The sequence below is a fragment of the Cucurbita pepo genome, chromosome 12 (genome assembly GCF_057944985.1).
Source record: "Cucurbita pepo subsp. pepo isolate OVF chromosome 12, ASM5794498v1, whole genome shotgun sequence".
Taxonomy (NCBI): domain Eukaryota; kingdom Viridiplantae; phylum Streptophyta; class Magnoliopsida; order Cucurbitales; family Cucurbitaceae; genus Cucurbita; species Cucurbita pepo.
Genome location: NC_141809.1, coordinates 10909539 through 10930128, shown reverse-complemented (window position 1 = coordinate 10930128; position 20590 = coordinate 10909539). Strand labels below are relative to the sequence as shown.

General features: G+C 37.3%; 1 protein-coding gene across 3 annotated transcripts; it reads left to right on the top strand.

Annotated features, from left to right (window-relative positions):
• The first annotated feature begins 52 nt into the window (after positions 1-52).
• LOC111806772 (lipase class 3 family protein) lies at positions 53-14552 on the top strand. Of its 3 annotated transcripts, none has more exons than XM_023692222.2 (14): positions 53-552; positions 2260-2398; positions 4298-4517; positions 4653-4753; positions 7584-7705; positions 7772-7863; positions 8035-8140; positions 9737-9891; positions 10465-10592; positions 12005-12126; positions 13428-13525; positions 13614-13870; positions 13962-14316; positions 14401-14552. In XM_023692222.2, the coding sequence occupies exons 1-14, from the start codon at positions 64-66 to the stop codon at positions 14474-14476; spliced, it is 2460 nt and encodes an 819-aa protein (XP_023547990.2). In that variant the 5' UTR covers positions 53-63; the 3' UTR covers positions 14477-14552. The 3 variants fall into 3 exon arrangements, with proteins under 3 accessions (XP_023547990.2, XP_023547989.2, XP_023547991.2); XM_023692221.2 differs by having other exon boundaries at positions 11999-12126; XM_023692223.2 differs by having other exon boundaries at positions 2260-2403; positions 4381-4517; positions 11999-12126.
• The last annotated feature ends 6038 nt before the right edge of the window (positions 14553-20590 follow it).

Genomic DNA, 20590 nt, shown 5'->3' with positions numbered 1-20590 from the left:
TCAGGACGTGCAATTATTATCATATAAAAAAGACAAAAATTGACGAAATTTAAGAAAGCTGGGATGTCCGTGTATTTCCACTGGACGCGCGAAAAGTGGGATCGAGAAGACGTTGTTGGACGAACGGAGAGGAGGATGGACCATGGAAATTCCGACATACACGAACCATTGATTCCCTCCGATTCTCCTTCGAATTCCAGCTATCAAATTCCATTGCCAGTCCCCACGTTTCCATCGCCATGGTGTCCAATTCGGAGTAGAACGGAGGCTATGGGGGCGTCAAAGCTAGAGAATATACGGTTCTCCACAATTGTTTTGGGCATTTCCAATGCCGCCGTCGCCCTTCTTGGCGTATTCCTCGTCGTCGTTGTTTATCCCGCTTGTGAACGCCAATATATCCTCCCCTTTGTGGGGGTCTCCGTTGTTTCATGCATCAGAATCGTTGCCATGGTTCAGAGCGGCATTGCTCAGGAGGCTACGGCCAGAACCATTCTTGAATCTCCTGGTGATACTGCTGCTGTTGTCGACACCGTTATGCGTCGCGAGAGACGGGTATTTGGCCACTTTCTCTACATTCATTCTTCTGTTCTGTGAATTTGACGAAGCAGGTTTTAGGGGCAGCTTTTGTTTTTAGATACGAAATATGAGCATGAATTTGGTATTGCGAGAGCAAAACGGACTTAAGTTCAATGGTTTGTTGTTTTCCTGCCTCACATAGCTACAACGAATCCTGCGTCTATTTATCTGTTTCAATAGTGGTTTTGGTTAGTTTTATAACCATCGAATATTTACAATCGCTCCATTATGATGTTGTGACTTGTGACAACCAAGCAACACCCGTTGCTGTTTCTCATCAAGCATTTCATAAACAAACTATACGCCATGAAGCTTACTGTCGTTCTGCTAGTGAACATATACAACAAGTTTTATAGTTCACAAGATATGTGAAGACTCAGAAGCAATTGAGATATACTTTTACAAACTTAATGGATCAGCTAACTTGAGGGGGAATGTTATGTATATTAGTGTATGGTATTGGAAGTAGCTTAGTTATGAATCCATTAGTGGGATGACTAGCTTGCTCTCTCTCTCTCTCTCTATCTCTCTCTCGCCTGTGAGAGTTGGGAAGGACTTCCCCTTGTTGCGAAAATTGAAAGGAAGATATTTAAATGTAGTAAGAGATATGTAGAGAAAAACATGGTAGTAGGGGAAATATGTGAGGGGAGAGTGTCAAATATGAGTCTTCGACGGAGTACGTTAGCATGAGTGAGGGGCTGCCTCTCCATTTTTGTTTCTCTTTCGAACGTGTGGTTTCTTTAGGAGTAGTTGTCTCTTTGAAACTCTCATTCAGGTTTAATTTGTGTTCAGCAGTGGGAGATGGTTGTGTCATTGTGGTAGAGTAGGAGGGAAGATCTTCCTTGATTGTTTCAAAAGGTGTGGAAAGAAGTGGATGGGAGAACGTTTAAAGAGAAGTTGGATTTCTTACTGCCGCTGCATTTTCTTATGCCTGGAACTTAAGCGTCAGAAGGCTATTGTGCTTGCACATCAAGCTTTAAAAAACACTGGTTGAGGTAGTAGGCAATTGATAGTTGCGAAGGATGAAGGTATAACTGGTTTCAGGTTAGTGCTCTGATCGCACATGAGAAAAGGAGGGTGACTTGAGTGGTTCCTCTCCACAAGTTTCTGTCGTGGTTTGGGTAAGTTTTCAAATGTGTCATCTTTGTAGTTACTAGGTGAAACCACATTTTAGGCAAGCTTTAGGGAGAATAAAGGGCTTAAAAGAGGATGTGCTTTCTACCATGGTGGGTTGAAGTGAGGGTTCTTGGCAGGATGGGGTTGAATATTTGAAGTGCATACAGCTTGAGCCATTTGGAGGTGTTATCCAGTAGTCTGGGGGGTCTATTTTTAAGAAGGAAATTGGGCCTTTGGCCTTCCTTTTTTTGACAGTGATAGAGTAAGATAGGTTGTTATGATGCGTTATCAATGTCTAAGTTTGGTTAGTTGGTTCCACACCTAATCCTTGAACCACAAGTTTATTGAGAATACTCCCTCCTTTATTCTATAAGGTTAAGTGGTCAGAACTTGGACAACTTAGCTTTTTTTTGTTTGATAGAGTGTAGTTTGAATTTGACAGGTTTTAGGGGGTAGGCCTTTTCCTCAGATTCCGTTGCTGTCAGGTGTAAAGTCTAATGGATTATTTATGTTTGTTTCTGTTATGGTGTTGATGTATTTATTCTCAATGTACTGGTTGATGAACAGTTGAGGTATAAAAAATGGCTTTGGTGGACCCGTTTTGCTCTAGTCATCGTAATGCTGCAATTGGGGGGAGCAGTTTACTTAATCTACCATATGGCAAACTACATTGCTCATGATGAAACTTCAACTGGCTGTGCTTTAGGTAAGGTGGGTGAAGTCTCTCATTCTTCATATTGCAGTTTATTCTCTTATTCAATATGTGTTGTGGCTGGAGGGTATCTGGGCCTAGGCACCATGATGGAATAAGCTTTGTTTCTATTGACTGCATTGCTTGCTTTGATCTCTCTTTTTATGTTCTGCTGTGTTCAATTGGGATCAATGAATCATTAGGCACAGGCTGTCTCCATCAATGGTCAGTTTTTCTTGTTATCAAGCTGGTGTGGTGTATTATAGTTGGTTTAATTATCTTGGTTTTTAGTTACAAAAGCTTATTGTTTGTCTTGATTACTCTGATTCTTTATGTTTAGAGTGTGCACTCCAAAAGGCTTTTGTTTTCTACTCCCATACAATATTTTTGTTGAAATCTCAGCAGCTGGAATTTTGTTTATATAACACTACAATTTTTCTTGAACAAGAAACATACTTTTCTTTGATTAATCGAAAGGATAAAGTTCAAAGATACAAACTCCCGAAGGAGTGGAAAAAAAAAAAAAAACCAATACAAATCCAAAGAAACCTATGGAGTGAATAAAAGCACCGCAATTACTATAATATAAATGTCACAAGGAGAATAAGACAAAAAAAGAAAAAAAAGAAAAAAGAAAACAGAAGCCTTAAAGCTTAGCAATATCAAAACATTCCATCCATATTTTGCTCTTATCTTCAAAAATTCTTTGGTTCTTTAAGAACCATAATTCAGATAAAATGTATCTGATGTCGTTGACCCAAAGATGCACCTGGGAAGATAAGGATGACCCATGAAGAAGCTGAAATAGATTACTTCTGAAGTCTTTCAAGAAAACCCAATGGATATGGAAAATATGAAACAAAGAGAACCAGCACTGTAATGCATAAGGGCATTGAAAGGAAACTTAGAGACTTTGGCTTAAATTATCTGCAAAACAAAAAACACTCATAGAGAGCTACAAAGCTTAATTGGGAACCTTTTTCTGGGGAGATTCAGCCATATTTACGGTGACCATTAAGCATAATCCAAGCCAACACACTGATTTTCTTGGTCTTTTGACTTCCAGATTGCACAAAACAGTCAATCTGATCTTCTTCCAGACCACAATTTTCCAACCAATGGTATCATCTTTGAACTGAAAAACACTGAACTTAATAAAGACATCAATGAGCTGTATTCAACAACTTAAATTTCCTTCAAATTTAACATCATTTTGTTTTGTGTGACATCTAGGATGTGTTTCTTGAAGCAAGGTAATTGCTGGATGCCATCTATATTGTTTTAAATATGATTTTAAAGAAAAATCAATTTCTTTTTGGTTAGAAATCCTTCATAAGATAAACTCTCTTGAGGAAATATGAAAATATTTCTGCAAGCTCCCTTGACTCTCTGAGATGTTTTATCTGAATCAGTTGGGAATGTTTAGACCACCTTTTTTGTGTGATGTTTTTCTTTGTTTACCTATCATCAATCTTGGACATCTCGTGGTGTGCTCTCTCTCTGTTAAGGGCTTTCTTGTTTCGATGTCTATATTGTATAGAAGAAAGGAATAGGATATCATGATGTTGCTACCTTTTCTATCTTTTGGAAGGAGAGAGTGGATTTTGAGAAGAAATAAAGGGAATATGGATGAAGCTTGGAACTGTTAGGCTTTGGTTTGTCATTGATCGTTTCTTGCCTAAAAGTTTCTTCGCATCCTGTTTTTTTTTTGTCTTTTTCTCCTTTTTATTTCCTTCTCCCTTTCCCCTCCATCCTAAATCATAGCTCTACTTGAAGAGTACTTCTATTATCTCCCTATCCAGTGGTCAGAAGGACTTCTGTGTCTTCCTTTTCCCTGTTCTGTATGTTTGTTTTTGGTGTCCATATGCGTGAGTGTTTGAGACTTTGACATTCTGTTGCACACTTGTGATGCAGTGGTGGCCTCAAATCAAAGATGGTTGAAACGAAAGCTACTGGTTTTATTTACAATCTTGGTGTGCTTTGTTGCACTGGTTCAGTGTTTTGCTGGTATGGATGTTCTAAGGTGGAGGTCATTTTATGCAACTCAAGATCATGCATGGAAAGCACACTACAGTGAGATGTTTGATCATGGAATTCGTGAGGCATTATGCTGTATGGGACGTTCCAAATACTTGTATGTTTCCTCCTCCTTCCCCTTCTCCTTCTCCTTCTTCTTCTCTCTCTCTTTTCGATATGGGGTTTTCCTTATATGCTCTATATTTGTGTTACACTATATTCCTAATTTTTCTATCCCGGTGCCATGTTTTAGGAGCGTCATGGAAGAAGATGAGGTCTTCTCAGTGGCACAATTATTGGGTGATCTTGTTGCTTACCGTTCTTCTGGCACAGGGCATTTTGAATTTTTGGCAGGTTTAATTTGAAACTCTGCACAATTTTGGAATAGTCTTCTTATGTCATTTCGCATTTGCTATATTTCATTTGATACATGTCTGGATCTTTTAGATATACTGGCAATCTTGTTGCAGTATGCATCAGAATTCAGCAACTCGCTAATGTGAAACTAGTTTTAATGAAGTCATCTGGTCTTCTTCTCTCCTTCCTTCTTAGTTCTTGGGTTTGGTACTACCAGAATTCAGAAACGTTGGCTTCCTCCGGGAGAAATTATTGAGTGTATTGTGTGGCCAATATCTGATGGAAGGAAGGTGATTAGTATTCCTTGTTCCTTAAAGCATGATTGGTTTACTTTTTGGAATAGGTTGAGGGATTTTGTCATAAAAATTTGAGAAGCTTGGCTTGAAGGATTCTTAGCCTTTGAAGTGCAGCACTAAGAATGTAGACATTGTACAATCATTCATCCCTTTTTCTTCTCCATCTGTTAGTGGTTTAAATTGGATTTCCTTGCTGGTGATTTTTTCGTTGAATGTGCATGATGATTGGAAAGATATTCATATGGTCATCGAAGTCCACTTTGGAACCATTAAGCTTTAATTCAATTGGAAGATGCTAATCTTTTAGTTGGCCTTGGTCCTTGGGGTTATTGGTCAAATGTTGGCCATTTCCTTTTGAATTTTGAAAATGGGACATCAGCAAGCATAGTAACCTAGAACTCGTTTAAGGCTAAAGAGGTTGGATTAAAATCACAAACTTACCTCTTCATTATTGGAATATGCGCACTTTCAATACATTAGGTCATTGCTTTAGTGGTTTGATTTGGGTTTCATCTAAGACCCTAAATCTTTTAGATTGTAGCTCAACTTATACTGAATTTCAAAATAACCTTTGTGGTTTTATCGCTGCTATGATTGAAAATCTACAGAAATTGAAGAAGAATAGTCTGGAAAAGGCAATACTGAGGCCACTGAATGCAACCTCTTGTTCAAGGGAAAGCATCAACAAGCAGACTTGAAAGAACCACCTTATATCATTCTCTTTTGCTGATTTTTGGCAGTCAATTGGGGCCTAACATCTATCAAATGAAAAATGTGGCTGAAGCACTATCTTTCCTCCCTTTCCATGAAAATGGGTGGAGCAAAAACCCATTCTCTGGATGGCCTGACCATGACATTATTCAAAAGCTTAAAAGCCTCAAATTAGCTCTTAAAGAATGGATTTCCTCCACCTTTGGAGTTATCCCAAATTGATTATGGTGCAAAATTTTGACCTGCTGTTGATAGCATCCTTCGAGGAAATTTGGCACGATGGTTCTTGAAAGGGGATAAAATACTCGATTTTTCATAGATATGCTGCTGTTACAAAGAGGAAAAAGTCTATTATGGAGTTGCTTACAGAACCGGGTGTTAGTTTACTCCAAGACAAAGCCATTGCAGAAGAATTTACTGAATTTTACAAGCAACTATTCTTTAAGAAAGAGGGTGACAGACATCTTCCTTTCCCAATCAATTGGGCACCAATGCCTTTTGACCAAAGTTCTCATCTGGAAGAACTGTTTACTGAGGATGATATTTGGAATGCTGTCAAGGCTCTTGGGTTCAACCAATCATCTGGTCATGAGGGTTTCACGATCAAATTCTTCAAAAACTAATGGAACGTCCTCGAAGCCAACTTTTTAAAAGTAATGGAACATCCTCAATGCCAACTTTATGGGGGTGTTCCAGGACTTCTTTAAGAATGTTATAATGAAGATGAGCATTAATAAGACTACATTTGCTTTATCTCTAAGAGAACGGATGCTAGAGGGGTTGGTGACTTTAGGCTAATTAGTTTTACCCCCTGCCTTTACAAGATTATCTCGCTGGAGTGCTATTGAATCTTTTGAAGTGGGTCCTTCCAGCCACAATCGTAGATTATCAATCAGCTTTTGTCAAGGGAAGACAAATTTTGGATGCATCTCTTATTGCAAATGTTTTTCATGAAACTATATATTGTAAATGCAATCATCTAAGAATGGCATAGAAAGAAGAGACAAGGATTAGCCATCAAGAAGACCTTGATAAAGTCGATTGAGATTTTCTCAATGAAATGTTGAAAGTAAAAGTAGTATAAAGAGACGACTTTGGATCAGGGGCTATGTGTTCGCCGCCAATTTCTCTCCTAAAATGCAAATGCCTATAGCAACAATAGCTAAAACTCTCTCATATCCAATTGAAGAAGCTTTTTGTAATCCCTTTGTATGTTTTTACCCTTTGCATCACTTTATTTAATCAATGAAATTGCGAAAGAAGAAAAGAAGAAAAAAGAAATCCTGTTGTTATTTCTTCTATTTTTTTGGGCGGTGTGGTTGAAGAGAAATAAAAGATCTCTTAGGTAGTTGAGAATTTTTGGTTGGATGATTGGATGTCACTATTGTTTCAACAACCTCGTGGCTTCAGTCTTTATTATTATTATTATTATTTCTATTGTTATAGCCAATTGGATGGCATTTATTTAATTCATTGGCCTCTTTGTTGTTTCACCCTTTAAAAATGAAATCCTTACAATTTCCATTGATATCTTTTCTCAAGGACTTTTTTGTAGTTAGTTAATTCCTACATTTTGCAATTGGAGAGCTTTTTTAATCTATCTTGGGTGCTTGGATGCCTGGGTGGTTTGCTTTTCTATCCTTTGTAGTATTTTCTACTATTGTGAAAGTTGTTTCCTATTAGATGAAGAAAAAGGAAAACTTTTCTTTTTAAAATTAATATAGTTATAATATATAGTCTCTATATAATTTTTCAGGAATTTTTAGAGTTCCAATGATATGTATGCAATACTCAAATAACACCAAAATATGTTGCTTTAGGTCTTGCTTTATTGCAGAGGCATGGCCAGCAAGTACAAATCTCTGAAGAGCTCATGGAGGCACCTATAGATAAAATTGAGGAAGCTGCTGTTCTTCATAAATTTGCTGAAGCAGCTTACACAGTAAATCGAATGATTCTTTTATCAGTTTTTTGTCATGAGAAATTGAATCTAAGCCATGTTGTGCAGGGGCCATTGCTTGATTTTGGAAGAAACCCTCTCTCATTTCCTTGTGCATGGGTATATCGACAAGGGATATTTACTCCATGGACTCGTAACAAGTAGTTCCTCTATCTAGAATTTTGCTCAATGCAGTATGTTATGTAGATATATTATTCTTTGGTTGAATATAATAGAAGATATTCTGAGTGCTTATGTTTCTCTTTCATCTATTAACATTTTCTCTATTTTTATCCGTATTAAATTCATCTGCTTTTTTCCCTCTTTTGTAGGCGGCCTGTACTCCATGGCGATAACTGGTGGCGAGGCCATGCTGCAGCCTTTCTTAAATATGTCAAATTATCACCTGAAGTACTTCGAAGAGGGCGTGTTAACCAGGTGATTTTATTTTATGGTTCTTATCTATCTTCCACAGAAAGCATGGAAATTATGCAAACTTTAGCAATGATAGACCTGGTAGTGTTTTTGGTTTAACTTGATTAATTTTTGCTCTTATTTATTCATTGTTTCATGGTCATATTATAGATACTTGTTGGAATTGAAGATTGTTGAATGATCTTGTCTGCCTTATAAAGTACTGTGTTCCTATGTTTTATGTTCTCTAACTTTTTTCCTTATTTGTTCATTGTTTTAAGGTTTCAACACTGAGTATGAGTTAATGATTGATTTGAGTAGGTTTTTGGTTGTTGTTGCAATCCCTTGTGAATCAATAGTAGTTTTAGTTCTCGTAAATATATTTCTAAGTCAACACCAACAATTTATTAGTGGGAAAAAAAATCCCTTGATGTAGGTAACATGTTCAAATTTGACAGTGTTGTTTATAGAAAAAAGGTAATGGACTTATGATTTCTGGATATTGGCACTCTGCTCTCCCTTTGTTCTTTCTCCTAGTTAACTCAACCTCCCTTGATAAGTTCAGCTCTCACGTTTGTTCTACCTCTGTTGTGGAAGTTCTCTAAATGGTTTTAAAGGTTATTTTTCTTTAGTCATCAATGACGATCCGCTCATCTCATCTGTTTTTGTTTCAAGAAAGAGAAATAAAGTTAGATTTGAATGCCTGATTCTTGAGGTTATCATTTTTTTTTTTCTAGCAAAGGTTGGTGCTAAAAAATCATTCTCAACTTGGATTGAACCAGCCTCAGTTGGCTCAGCAGTATAATAAAGAATCTTATTAATATTCCTACAGCAGTATAATAAAGAATCTTATTAATATTCCTATAAGTAACAAAATTTTCAGCGAAGTAAAGGAAGAATGTGCTTTGAGCTGAAGAAACCTAAAAAATAAAGGGGTGCATTGCTGAATGTATAGACTTGATGAACAAGAAAGAATGACATGTTCGTTTCTTGATTCTAAAGGGTTATGACAGAGGTGGTTTAAAGATTTTTTTCTAAACATGCTTGTAGGCAGGCATGACAGCTTGGACACCTCAAAAGCCTGATCTTCTTATGTAGCAACACAACATCAGTTCATCGTAAGGCCTTGTCCTTTCCCAATGCAAAAATTGATCGTGATACCTTTGGTCTTCCAATGGCCTACTGGGATATTAAACTACAATGCTAGCCTTTTGTGAAAGGAAAAAATAAATTATGATGAGTCGATGATGGATTGTCAGAATATTAAACTGGTTTCTGATTCAGCATAATTTCTTGTCAGCTGCATATAAATCATTTTGCTTGTCTCTTCATTTCATTTTTGCATCCTATATGGAAGATTGATAAATTATGATGAGTCGATGATGGATTGTCAGAATATTAAACTGGTTTCTGATTCAGCATAACTTCTTGTCAGCTGCATATAAATCATGTTGCTTGTCTCTTCATTTCATTTTTGCATCCTATATGGAAGATTGATATTTTTTTAAAAAAATTTAAATTTATTTTTTCGTGATTTTTTATATCTCTTTGTTATAATTGCAAAATCATTTCTCGATTTTGGTTATCTTTCTAACCATTTGGTGCTTCATCTGCTTTTAGTCAAAGTGTGAAGCTGCATACTTCGTTCTGGTTCTACATGATGTGAAATGTGTAGTAATTGCCGTAAGAGGAACTGAGACGCCTGAAGATCTCATAACTGATGGCTTATGTAGGGAGTGCGCACTTTCTGAAGAAGATTTGGACGGGCTGATTAAGTCTCTCTCTCTCTCTCCTCCCCCCCCCCCCCCCCCCCCCCCCCCCCCCCCCCATTCAAACTAAAAAAGAGTACCCAGATAACTTATCAAGAAGAAGATTTAAGTACTCTACTAAATGTTTGGGAATATGTGATTGGAGCTTGTTAAGGGAATGATAAATGAGGTGTTTAAGGTAACCCCACTGGATCACGTAGAGCTTAGCATAAAATTGATAAAAAAAAAAAAAAAAAAAATTATATTCAAATGATAAAATCCTGCTGAGCTTTATTTAGATATTTACCTTGTAAAGAAGTGGAAATCTGCAACAAGTTAACTATCTTATTATGATTTTGTTTGAACTGTCTCTCTTAGTTTTCAACATGCCAGATTAGACCGATTGCTTATGATGGAAAGTTCTACTCCAAACTCTGTATATTTTTAGTTTCCTCTTCAATATAGATTCAGCATAACCATTGTTTCGTTTATACAGTTTTTATGTATTAGTTGCTTCCAAAATTTTCTTCCTACCTTTGAGCTCTCCAGGACGTATATTTTCTTAATTTAAAACCTTTTCCAACCTTTGGTTGTTTGCAGTGGCGATATTCAACCCAATGTGAAGCAGAGGATTATGTCATCCTTCCCGCACCATGCCCATTCCGGGATTGTTGAGGCTGCCAGGGATTTATATATGCAAATTGAAGGAAATTGTAGAGATAACGATGGTAAGTTGATGTTTTATTATTATTATTATTATTTATTATTATTATTATTATTATTATTATTATTATTATTATTATTAGTACAGCTCTTTAAACGTTCTGGCCTTTGGTGCTCCCTACTTTATTCTGTCATTGGTACCTAGAAATCCCCTTTCTCTATGTTGGTATTGGATTTTGAGACTATTGCTGAATGCTACTGTAGTAGTCCAAGACTAGTGGATGTTTCTGTTTTAATCAATGTCTTTATGCTTTATATTTGAAGGATCTCTTGCTCTGTCTCTCTCTTGTAAGAATCCATTACATGATGTCATTGATAAAGAGAGAAGATACAAAAGAAATATATTTTTAATTTTTAATTTTTAATATGTTAAGTTAAACTAGTGGATGTTTCTGTTTTAATCAATCTCTCTCTTGTAACGCTCTGCCTTCTTGATTGTGCCCCTCATCCTAAACATGTCTATAACTAATCTCCTTTTGTAATTTATACCCATTACGGCCATTTTGCTATCGCTATTATTGTTAGGATTCGGTGGATGTTTTTGAAATCTTTCCCTGGGAATTTTGTTGTTTTTTTTACAACTTTTTCTTTTGATTGCACGAACTTCTCTCATGTTGAGTAGATTCAATGTGACTTTGAACTTGCGTCTTAGTTGCCTTTGGAACATCCTAAATGGAGAAAGAAGTAGCAGCAATTTGCCTCGAGTAACTTCTTTGAATCTTTGAATTCTTCCTTTCAGAGGAATTCAAGGTAGAAGAAGACTATCTAGGTTACAATTCAACAGGTTCTATAATAGAAAAAGAGTGACCTTGTGTTTAAAATTCTTAATTTTCCTGTAAAGTTATATCATTTTGGTTCCTTGAGGTTATTCCATGTCAGGTTTTTCTCTCAGGTATCCACTTAGGGCCCTGTTTAGCTGTAGGGAATCCATGATGTTCATAAGAAAGTTATGTTTGGAAATCTAGGAGTGATGTATTTAATATGAAGTTTAAGAGACATATTTTGGAGCTTTATTTTCTATTGGACATGTGTGAATTAATTGCAACTATATCATAATTCCAACCATTCATTGTACAAAAAAATGTATGTTTATGTTAAAGTTTTTCCCAAACTTAAATAGTAAATGGAAAATTTCCAATTTACTCCCTAATCGTATTAATAAGATAAATATGATATGCAAGTTGGACATAGAATATTTAGTGCATTTTCTGATTTTTATTTTTGTTATCATAATGTTGAATTGCTGATTCTTATGTCATATGCAAGTTGAAACAACTCAAGTAATAAACAGAATAACTTAGTGGACTACTGTTTAGATGACACTAGTTCTTCCATTAGGATAATAGCCGAATGGGTGTATGATACATTATGTTTGATTTACTAATTTGGAATGATTGTTGAGTGAATTGAGGGGCAGGATCTGAACCATGCGGCCTTCTTTCTTCATTGCTGGGTCCTGGGTGCGAGTGTGATGGTTACCAGGTTCGCATTGTAGGGCATTCCTTAGGAGGGGCTATTGCAGCATTACTTGGACTAAGAGTATGTTACAACTTCTATTTCCTTTTTTTCTTGCATGTATGTATGTGTCACTTTTTAGGGAGCAGTAAAGGGATGATAGTATTTTGACTTCTAAGTAGGGTTTCTGGTTGCCTCCTTGGCCTCTTTTTTCTGCTCAGTAAAATTATTGTTTATTAAAAAAAAAAAAAAAAGAGTCTGTTATAAAATTTGTTCTAAAAGACTTCCAACCAAATCAATCGATTATATATGAAGAGAAACATTAATAAAATAATAGGACATAAAGGCTACAACCAATTCCCAGTATGGCACGACGTTAAGAAATGCAGGATATGATAATTGGGGGATTAACTAGCACACAAGTTTCTTTTACATATTGCTAACTTAATGTAATCCATTTCTCTCTCTCTCTCTCTATCTGTTAATTACTCTGGTAGTATATATTAAATATTCCCATCACAGGTAGCTTGATTTGGCTTATTTTTCATTCGCCGGCAAATTTCCTTTGGACTTTGGACTGGGTTTCTTTTAGCTTTGTTGGGCTTTCTCCGAGTGAGTAGATCAGCTTCTGTTCCAGTGTGTTGTGAGGGGTACGAGCGAGGAAGCAAGTTTAAGCTTGACTTCCCTGATCTCGACTTTTTAGGATATCTGGAAAGACAGAGGGCTCGTGGTACCAGCTGCCCTTCCTCCTCTGCTTTGAGAACCGGTTTACCTAGAAATGGACGTATTAGCTCACGTAAAAGAATGGATTTTGAAGACCATTCATAGATATTTTAGAGACTGGGAATAAAAATTCTTGTGGTTTCTATTGGTCCTCCCTCACAGGACCTTTCCTGTAATAATATTCCTTGATTTCTAATCTTGATAAGCCGGAAAGCTTCTTTTTTTTTTTTTTTTTTTTTTTTTCTTCTTTTGTGCTTTTCCTTGCCTGCAAGATTGGACAGTTCTTGCGGAGAAGAGGCTTTACATATTTTCAGATTTGATCTGGATGCATATTTCAATTGATTTAGCTGCCCACCTCTACCTTTGTTTGTTTTGGTCGTGGTTTGAGATGTGTACTTTGACACCTTTGGAGTGAAACTACAGTCTACCTTCACCCCAATGGCTGTGAAACAACATTGCTTTGGATGCTATTTATGTTTCTTCCTTCTTTCTTTTTTTTTTTTTGAACGCTCGCAAATCGATTGGATGTTCTCAATATGTCTTGGAAGTCTCATTTGATTATTACAACGATTGTCCTAGCCCATTGTTATTTTTACATTTGTTTATTTTCCTGAGTTCTAGATCACTTATTTCATTTTCATATCATGTATTACTTTGCACAGTTATACAGTCGGTGCCCCAGCTTACATGTTTATGCATATGGGCCGCTTCCATGTGTAGATTCAATAATAGCAAGTGCTTGTTCAGAGTTCGTGACTAGGTAATGTAAACTGCTACAGTTCCCGCGATGGATTGATGTAAATCACCTTTTTTCACTCTACACACCACTTGCTTTGAAATTTCTGCAGTATTGTGTTCAACAATGAATTTTCATCTCGACTTTCGGTTGGATCAATATTGCGTCTTCGTGCTGCTGCAATTAAAGCACTGTCAAAAGACACCAAAGATAAGTCGACACCAGTTTTCGAGCTTGCTCGTAGATTCCTTTATGTAAGTCAGAAAGATGGGATAGAGAGAAAGAATTCTCAATCAGAAAAGTATCCTAGGGAAATTCAGGCTGATGACCAGGGAATCTCCACTAGTTATCAGCAGCATGAGAGTAGAGGTAGGTAGTCTTTTGGCTCTGTAATAACAAAGTTTTAGCTCAAGCAATACATTTGCCTGTCCCTTACAAAAGAATTTTGGCGTAACTGCAGTGGACAAGAATGAATGCCAAGAATTCTCTCTCTTAGCAGAGAATCAAGCCAAAGAAAACGATACAACGGTTGAACGTGATGAGTTCTCAAATTCCGATGCTCTGGTATCCCAATTCATTGAAGCGGTTGAAGGATCTGATAACAACAAGAACTTGACTGAGGATTTCTCAGAGATGTATCTTCCAGGCCTTTTAATCCATATAGTTCCTAAAGAAAGAAGGTTCACTTTACCTTTCTTGAACAGCTTGAGGTGCCAAGGTGTTGCAGATGATTATAAAGCTTATGTTGCAAGCAGAGAGAACTTCAAAGACATTAAGGTGTCGCCTTCAATGCTCTTAGATCACCTTCCTTGGAGGTACACTTCCAACATTCCACCTTATTATTATTCAGTTTCTATCACTTCTAGCTGTTCTGCAATTTCTGTTCCTTTTGTTTTCAGATGTCACGCTGCTTTGCAAAGGCTTTTGGATGCTGAAACCGCCAAAGGTTCGGTTCATGAAACTCTGAATGTGTAAATAAAAGAACACACTTGAAGTGAATTAGGAACATTATTTGAAAATAATATTAACTATAAAATCATAGTTCTTTCAACTGTGTTTCTTCTGTTTTCTTTCAGTTTGAGGTAAAGTTATTTGTTTGATAGTTTTGGATTTTTTTTTTTTTTTTTTTTTTTTCCCCTTGAAAGGAGTTCTATTGCAAAGGCTATAAATAATATGATATGATCATTCGTTAGTCGTGTATTGATAGCGTTTTCTTTTTCCCCATTTTCTGTAAAGTTAGTGGAGGTAGAGATGCAAATGGTGGTTGTTTGATTAGTTTAAACAATGTGGTTTGTACTACTAAGGTTTTATAGAACACTACAAATTAACAGGTGAGACGGTTTGGTTTGGTTTGGTTTGGTTCGGTTCGGTTCGGTCTAGGTTTTGATAGATTTTATTAGTTCGATCACTTTTACGTGGCCTTGATAAATTAAAGATCATGCAACTAAGTGATTTGAAGGATAATTTTTTCGTTTGAAATAAATGATAATCAATTTTAATTTCTATAGAGTTAATTTTAATTTCTATAGAATTTCAACTGAGTGGTAAACAATGTTGGTTAAAATTGAGTGGTAAACAATGTTGGTAAAAATTGAGTGGTAAACAATGTTGGGTAAAAATTGAGATAATTGAGTGGTAAACAAGGGTTAAAATTGAGTGGTAAACAAGGGTTAAAATTGAGTGGTAAACATAAACAAGTGTTAGGGTTAAAATTGAGTGGTAAAGGTTAAAATTGAGTGGTAAACATAAACAAGGGTTGGGGTTAAAATTGAGTGGTAAACATAAACAAGGGTTAAAATTGAGTGGTGAGTTAAAATTGAGTGGTGAACATAAACCAGAATTAAAATTGAGTGGTAAACAATGTTAGGTTAAAATTGAGTGGTAAACAATGTTGGGTTAAAATTGAGTGGTAAACAATGTTGGGTTAAAATTGAGTGGGTTAAAATTGAGTGGTAAGTAATGTTGGTTAAAATTGAGTGGTAAGTAATGTTGGTTAAAATTGAGTGGTAATGAGTGGTAAGTAATGTTGGTTAAAATTGAGTGGTGAGCAATGTTGGTTAAAATTGAGGGGTAAAGTGTCATTCCACAGTTAGCATATTAGTTGTCACACTTCATCCTCAACTATTGGAATAGATTGGAATAGATTGGAATAGACTTGGTTTACTTTGGATTTTTAATTCAAATTTTTTAAAAAAATTAAAAACTATATATTTATTTTTAAAAAAAACCATATAGCAGTACTCATAAGTTTAATTTCAAACAAAAATTAACTGATTATTCAAATACTTTTTGTTCTATTCAAATTCTTGTATTATATTTGTTTATACATAATATTTGTATATTTCTATAACACTGGCTCATCAACAGTGCGATTTACAGGAGTTACCATCGACTTCGATAACAAACCCCAACCACCAATCGTAATTTTGCAAAAGCTTTCTACAAAAAATGTTCATAAACATACAGCAAAACATTCCAAATTCTATTTAAAACATTATTAACCAACATAAATTTTAAACAACTAAAACATAATTATATTTTTCCATGTGTTTTTAAATTTTATTTACAATTGACTTCTAGTTTCTCTTTCTAAGGCTACGGGTTCAGATATTTTAGCTATCTCTATATGCTTATCTAGAATTTCAGACTTGCTCGAGGTCAAAATAAAAATTAAAAAAATAATAAAAGAAGACAGCTGCTGCCATGGAGAAAGAAGGAATTGACAGATGGCTTAAGGAGGAAAAGAAAGAAAGTTGGGAGCATTTGGGCTGTGTAAGAGTCTATGAGTTTGTGGAGTAAAATTGTAAGGGGTACAGAGTTGTGCTGTGGGAGTAAAAACGAGGAACTGAAGGAAGAAAACAGAGGAATCATGTTCTAATCACTGCTTTCCGGTAAACCTTAAGGTTCATTGGCGTTTGTTGTGACAACGTGCAAACTTGAGGATGGGGAGACGATTGTGAAGACTTTCCGCCGCCATTGAAGCTCCGGATTTAAGTCGATTTAAGCGTTTATTGGAAGGTAAGAAAACCCATATTACCCTATCTTTAAATCTGGATATCTTGGTCTATACACCGTAATAAGTTATGAAATGTGGCTCGTTAGATTCCTAATAAAGAGATTTATAAAGTTGTAAAAGAAATCGAGATGAAATTCGGATTGTAGAAGTAAGATATGGCTTAGGGATACAACGGGTATTAACGGAAAAGTTGGGAAAAATTGTAGAAAACGCGAAGTTGAAGACGACCACGTGAGAGACACGCGGGGCACGTGGGAGTCCGAGAGTGAGAGAGCGACTGGGCGTAGATCAAGCGTGTGAGAAAAGCACACCGAGCGTGTGCAGGCGCGTGAGGGCGCATGCGTCATCGTTTTGGCTCCCGGTTTGTCCCGTTCGACTCCTTTTGACCTGTCCTATCAAGATTTGTCTGTACTTATCTTGAAAATTGTGAAATATAGGTCTAATAGGAAGGAATTGTGTTGAAATACCTTATTAAACGTACATCTAAGGGAAGAGGAGTTCGAAACCAGGTAAATAGCATATCGTGCTTTAAACTAGTTCTTAACTTGTTTTACAAGATGCGAGTATGTTGTTTACATGATTAAGAGTTTAGTATGTTAATATGTGCTTTTATAATATTGACTGATTATTTGTGTTTTGTGACTGCTTGCCTGTGATGTAAGCATGTTATAAATGATTACTAGAATGTTCTATGTGTCGAACATTATAAACGTATGAAAGCATGCATCAGATGTGAGTATGCTAAGCATGTTAATGGAAAGGTTATGACTCTAGGATATGCTTATAGATTGTGGAGCCATGACCTAATTATATGAGTATTGTAGTTTACTAATTCCCGCGGAGTTCCTGACCAACGCGCTGTGTGCTAAGTCAGAGAGAATGAGTACTCCTGACCGCTGGTATATGAGATTTACAGGCCGTCAGAGAAATTAGTAGACGGACCGTATTTGGCCGAGAACGAGTCTTACATACGAGTCCAAAAATTCTAGATAAGCATATAGAGAGAGTCAGTAACCTAAGCTGGAGGTAGCTGAGATAACTCATTAACGAACAGATGTCCCTAGTAAGAGAAACTAGGAGCCAATGACGAATAAAATTTGAAAACACCTGGAAAGATTAGTTATAATTCATGAAAGATAAGATAGCTACTTACTCGGTAATCTAATTACTCATTAAAATTATTATAACTTTTCTTTCCAGATTTAGATGATGCCAACCGAGGACGAGACCAGCGGGCTAGAGACTATTGGGAATCCATGTCTGGGTCTGTCTGTGTACTTATACTTTAGCTGTTTAAAATTTGCGTTGGTTGTTTTTAATTTTTAAATAGTACTGATTTTAAATGTTTTACTTGATGTTTATGAAAATGTCTTGGAAAAGTTTGGAAATTTATGATTGGTTGTCGGAGTTTGTCATTGGTGTCGGTGGTAACTCTTGTTAATCGCGTTGTTGATGATTGGGTGTTACAAGTTGGTATCAAAGCCTAGGTTATAGATTCTATAGACAGTCTAGAATAGACAGTATGGGTTCCTCTAGCCCAACTCAGCGGTATCTCGCCTCGGTCAGGTAAGTGATGCATATCTAAATTGTATGAAAGAATAGTATGAAAAGTTTGAAATAATTGATTATGACCACTTAATTAAGTGTGTGACAAAGATGGTAGTGTTAAAAGTTAGACTCTAGTATGTCCAATGTATACCCGGGGAATGAGGAACAGCCTGTAGAAGGAACTGCTCCAGCAGAGGCAGTTTCGGAGCCTGCTGCTCCGTCGGCATCTAGCAATCAACCGACTGTTGTTATTATCTTAGAGGCATTGCAATCGTTGATTCAGAGCCAAGTGAATCAAGTGGTGCAGAGCCGAGCGGATTAGACGGTATAGGCAGCTTTTGCTGGTCTTGGGAGCCAGGCGGCTCCGACAGCACCTGTATCTAGCCATGTGACTCCAGTGTCTGAAGCACCAAGAGTAGGTGTTCAGGCAGTGATACCTCCAACAATTTCGAAGGAGCTACCTGGTACAACTGTAGTGATAGAGGCACCACCGCAGGTAGTAACTTATGGACGACGATGTGTCATGGAGGAAAGTGAATATATACGAGATTTTACCAAACTTGCCTGCCAACTTTTGGAGGAAAGGGGACTGATCTTGAGGTGACTAAAGGATGGCTAGAATGTATTGAAATAAAGTTTACATTCTTCAACTGCCCAGAGAGTCATAAGATGTTTGTGTGCCACACATATGTTGGAAGGACCAGCCCATTTTTGGTGGAAATCAAAGAAGCCGAAGATGGAGGATGGTGGAGCACCAATTGCATGAGTGGCGTTCAAACATGAGTTTTGTGAGAAATACTATCCTGCTCTAGCGAGATTACGAAACTGAAAGGCTTTTATGCAACTAGAACAGGGTAATATGTCAGTAGAGGAGTATGAGGTGGAATTCACTCGATTATCTAGATTTGTTCCTCTTATGGTTGCTACTGAGGAAGAGAAGACGGATCTCTTTATCCAGGGTTTGAGGCAAAAGATACAGGGATCCGTGTCTGCCCATGCTTCTCAAGATTTCGTTATCGCTTATAATGCTGCGGTGAAATTAGATGCTACCACCTCGAGGAGTAATCAGGGTTCCAGCAGTCAGATGCGACCAAGTGGTAAACGAAAATTTACTCAAATATCCTCGGGTTCGCAACAGCAGGCAGTAACACAACGAGTTGATCATCGACCTTCCTCAAGTGATGGGATGGCAGTTTGTAGTAAGTGCGGGTTAACTCATGCGGGATCTTGTAATGCTGCAGACAAGACATGTTATAACTGTGGTAAGACTGGTCATCTCGCTAGAGTGTGGCGTAGTGCAAAGAATCCTAATGTGATACGCCCCGAGCGATTCGCTCCAGGAGGAGGAGGAGGTCAGTCGAGTGCTGGGGGACAGCCTCAGGCTCGAAGTAAAGCCTTTGCCACGACGAGCAAGGCAGCAGAGGATGCCAGCACGGTGGTGACAGTACTTTACCCATTTATGGCTACTTTGCTTATATTGTGTTCAATTCTTGCTCGACGCATTATTTTATATCATTATCATTTGTTCGTCAAGCCCGACTTGGAGTAGAGCCTTTAGATTATGAGGTTCTAGTTTCTACACCTTCAGGAGTCATACTAATGACTCGTGAAAAGGTGAAACGGGATAAAGTAGAAGTATTCGGTTACGATGTTATTTTCACGACATGTCTAATGGTTTCACCTGGCAAAGGCTTTACTTCGAGCCTGAGGCTGTCCCCCAGCACTCGACTGACCTCCTCCTCCTCCTGGAGCGAATCGCTCGGGGCGTATCACATTAGGATTCTTTACACTATGGCACACTCTAGCGAGATGACCAGTCTTACCACATTTATAACATGTCTTGTCTGCAGCATTACAAGATCCCGCATGAGTTAACCCGCACTTACTACAAACTGCCATCCCATCACTTGAGGAAGGTCGATGATCAACTCGTTGTGTTACTGCCTGCTGTTGCGAACCCGAGGATATTTGAGTAAATTTTCGTTTACCACTTGGTCACATCTGACTGCTGGAACCCTGATTACTCCTCGAGGTGGTAGCATCTAATTTCACCGCAGCATTATAAGCGATAACGAAATCTTGAGAAGCATGGGCAGACACGGATCCCTGTATCTTTTGCCTCAAACCCTGGATAAAGAGATCCGTCTTCTCTTCCTCAGTAGCAACCATAAGAGGAACAAATCTAGATAATCGAGTGAATTCCACCTCATACTCCTCTACTGACATATTACCCTGTTCTAGTTGCATAAAAGCCTTTCAGTTTCGTAATCTCGCTAGAGCAGGATAGTATTTCTCACAAAACTCATGTTTGAACGCCACCCATGCAATTGGTGCTCCACCATCCTCCATCTTCGGCTTCTTTGATTTCCACCAAAAATGGGCTGGTCCTTCCAACAAATACGTAGCACACAACACCTTATGATTCTCCGCACAGTTAAAGAATGTAAACTTTGTTTCAATACATTCTAACCACCATTTAGCCGCCTCAAGATCAGTCTCATTTCCTCCAAAAGTTTGCGGGGTAA

Excerpts from the sequence above, each read along its gene's own strand:
- LOC111806772 (XM_023692221.2), top strand. The coding sequence starts at position 64 with ATGTCCGTGTATTTCCACTGGACGCGCGAAAAGTGGGATCGAGAAGAC. Across the intron at positions 8,141-9,736 it reads GAAGAGGGCGTGTTAACCAG|TCAAAGTGTGAAGCTGCATA; the intron begins GTGATTTTATTT and ends ATCTGCTTTTAG. Across the intron at positions 13,871-13,961 it reads TCAGCAGCATGAGAGTAGAG|TGGACAAGAATGAATGCCAA; the intron begins GTAGGTAGTCTT and ends GCGTAACTGCAG.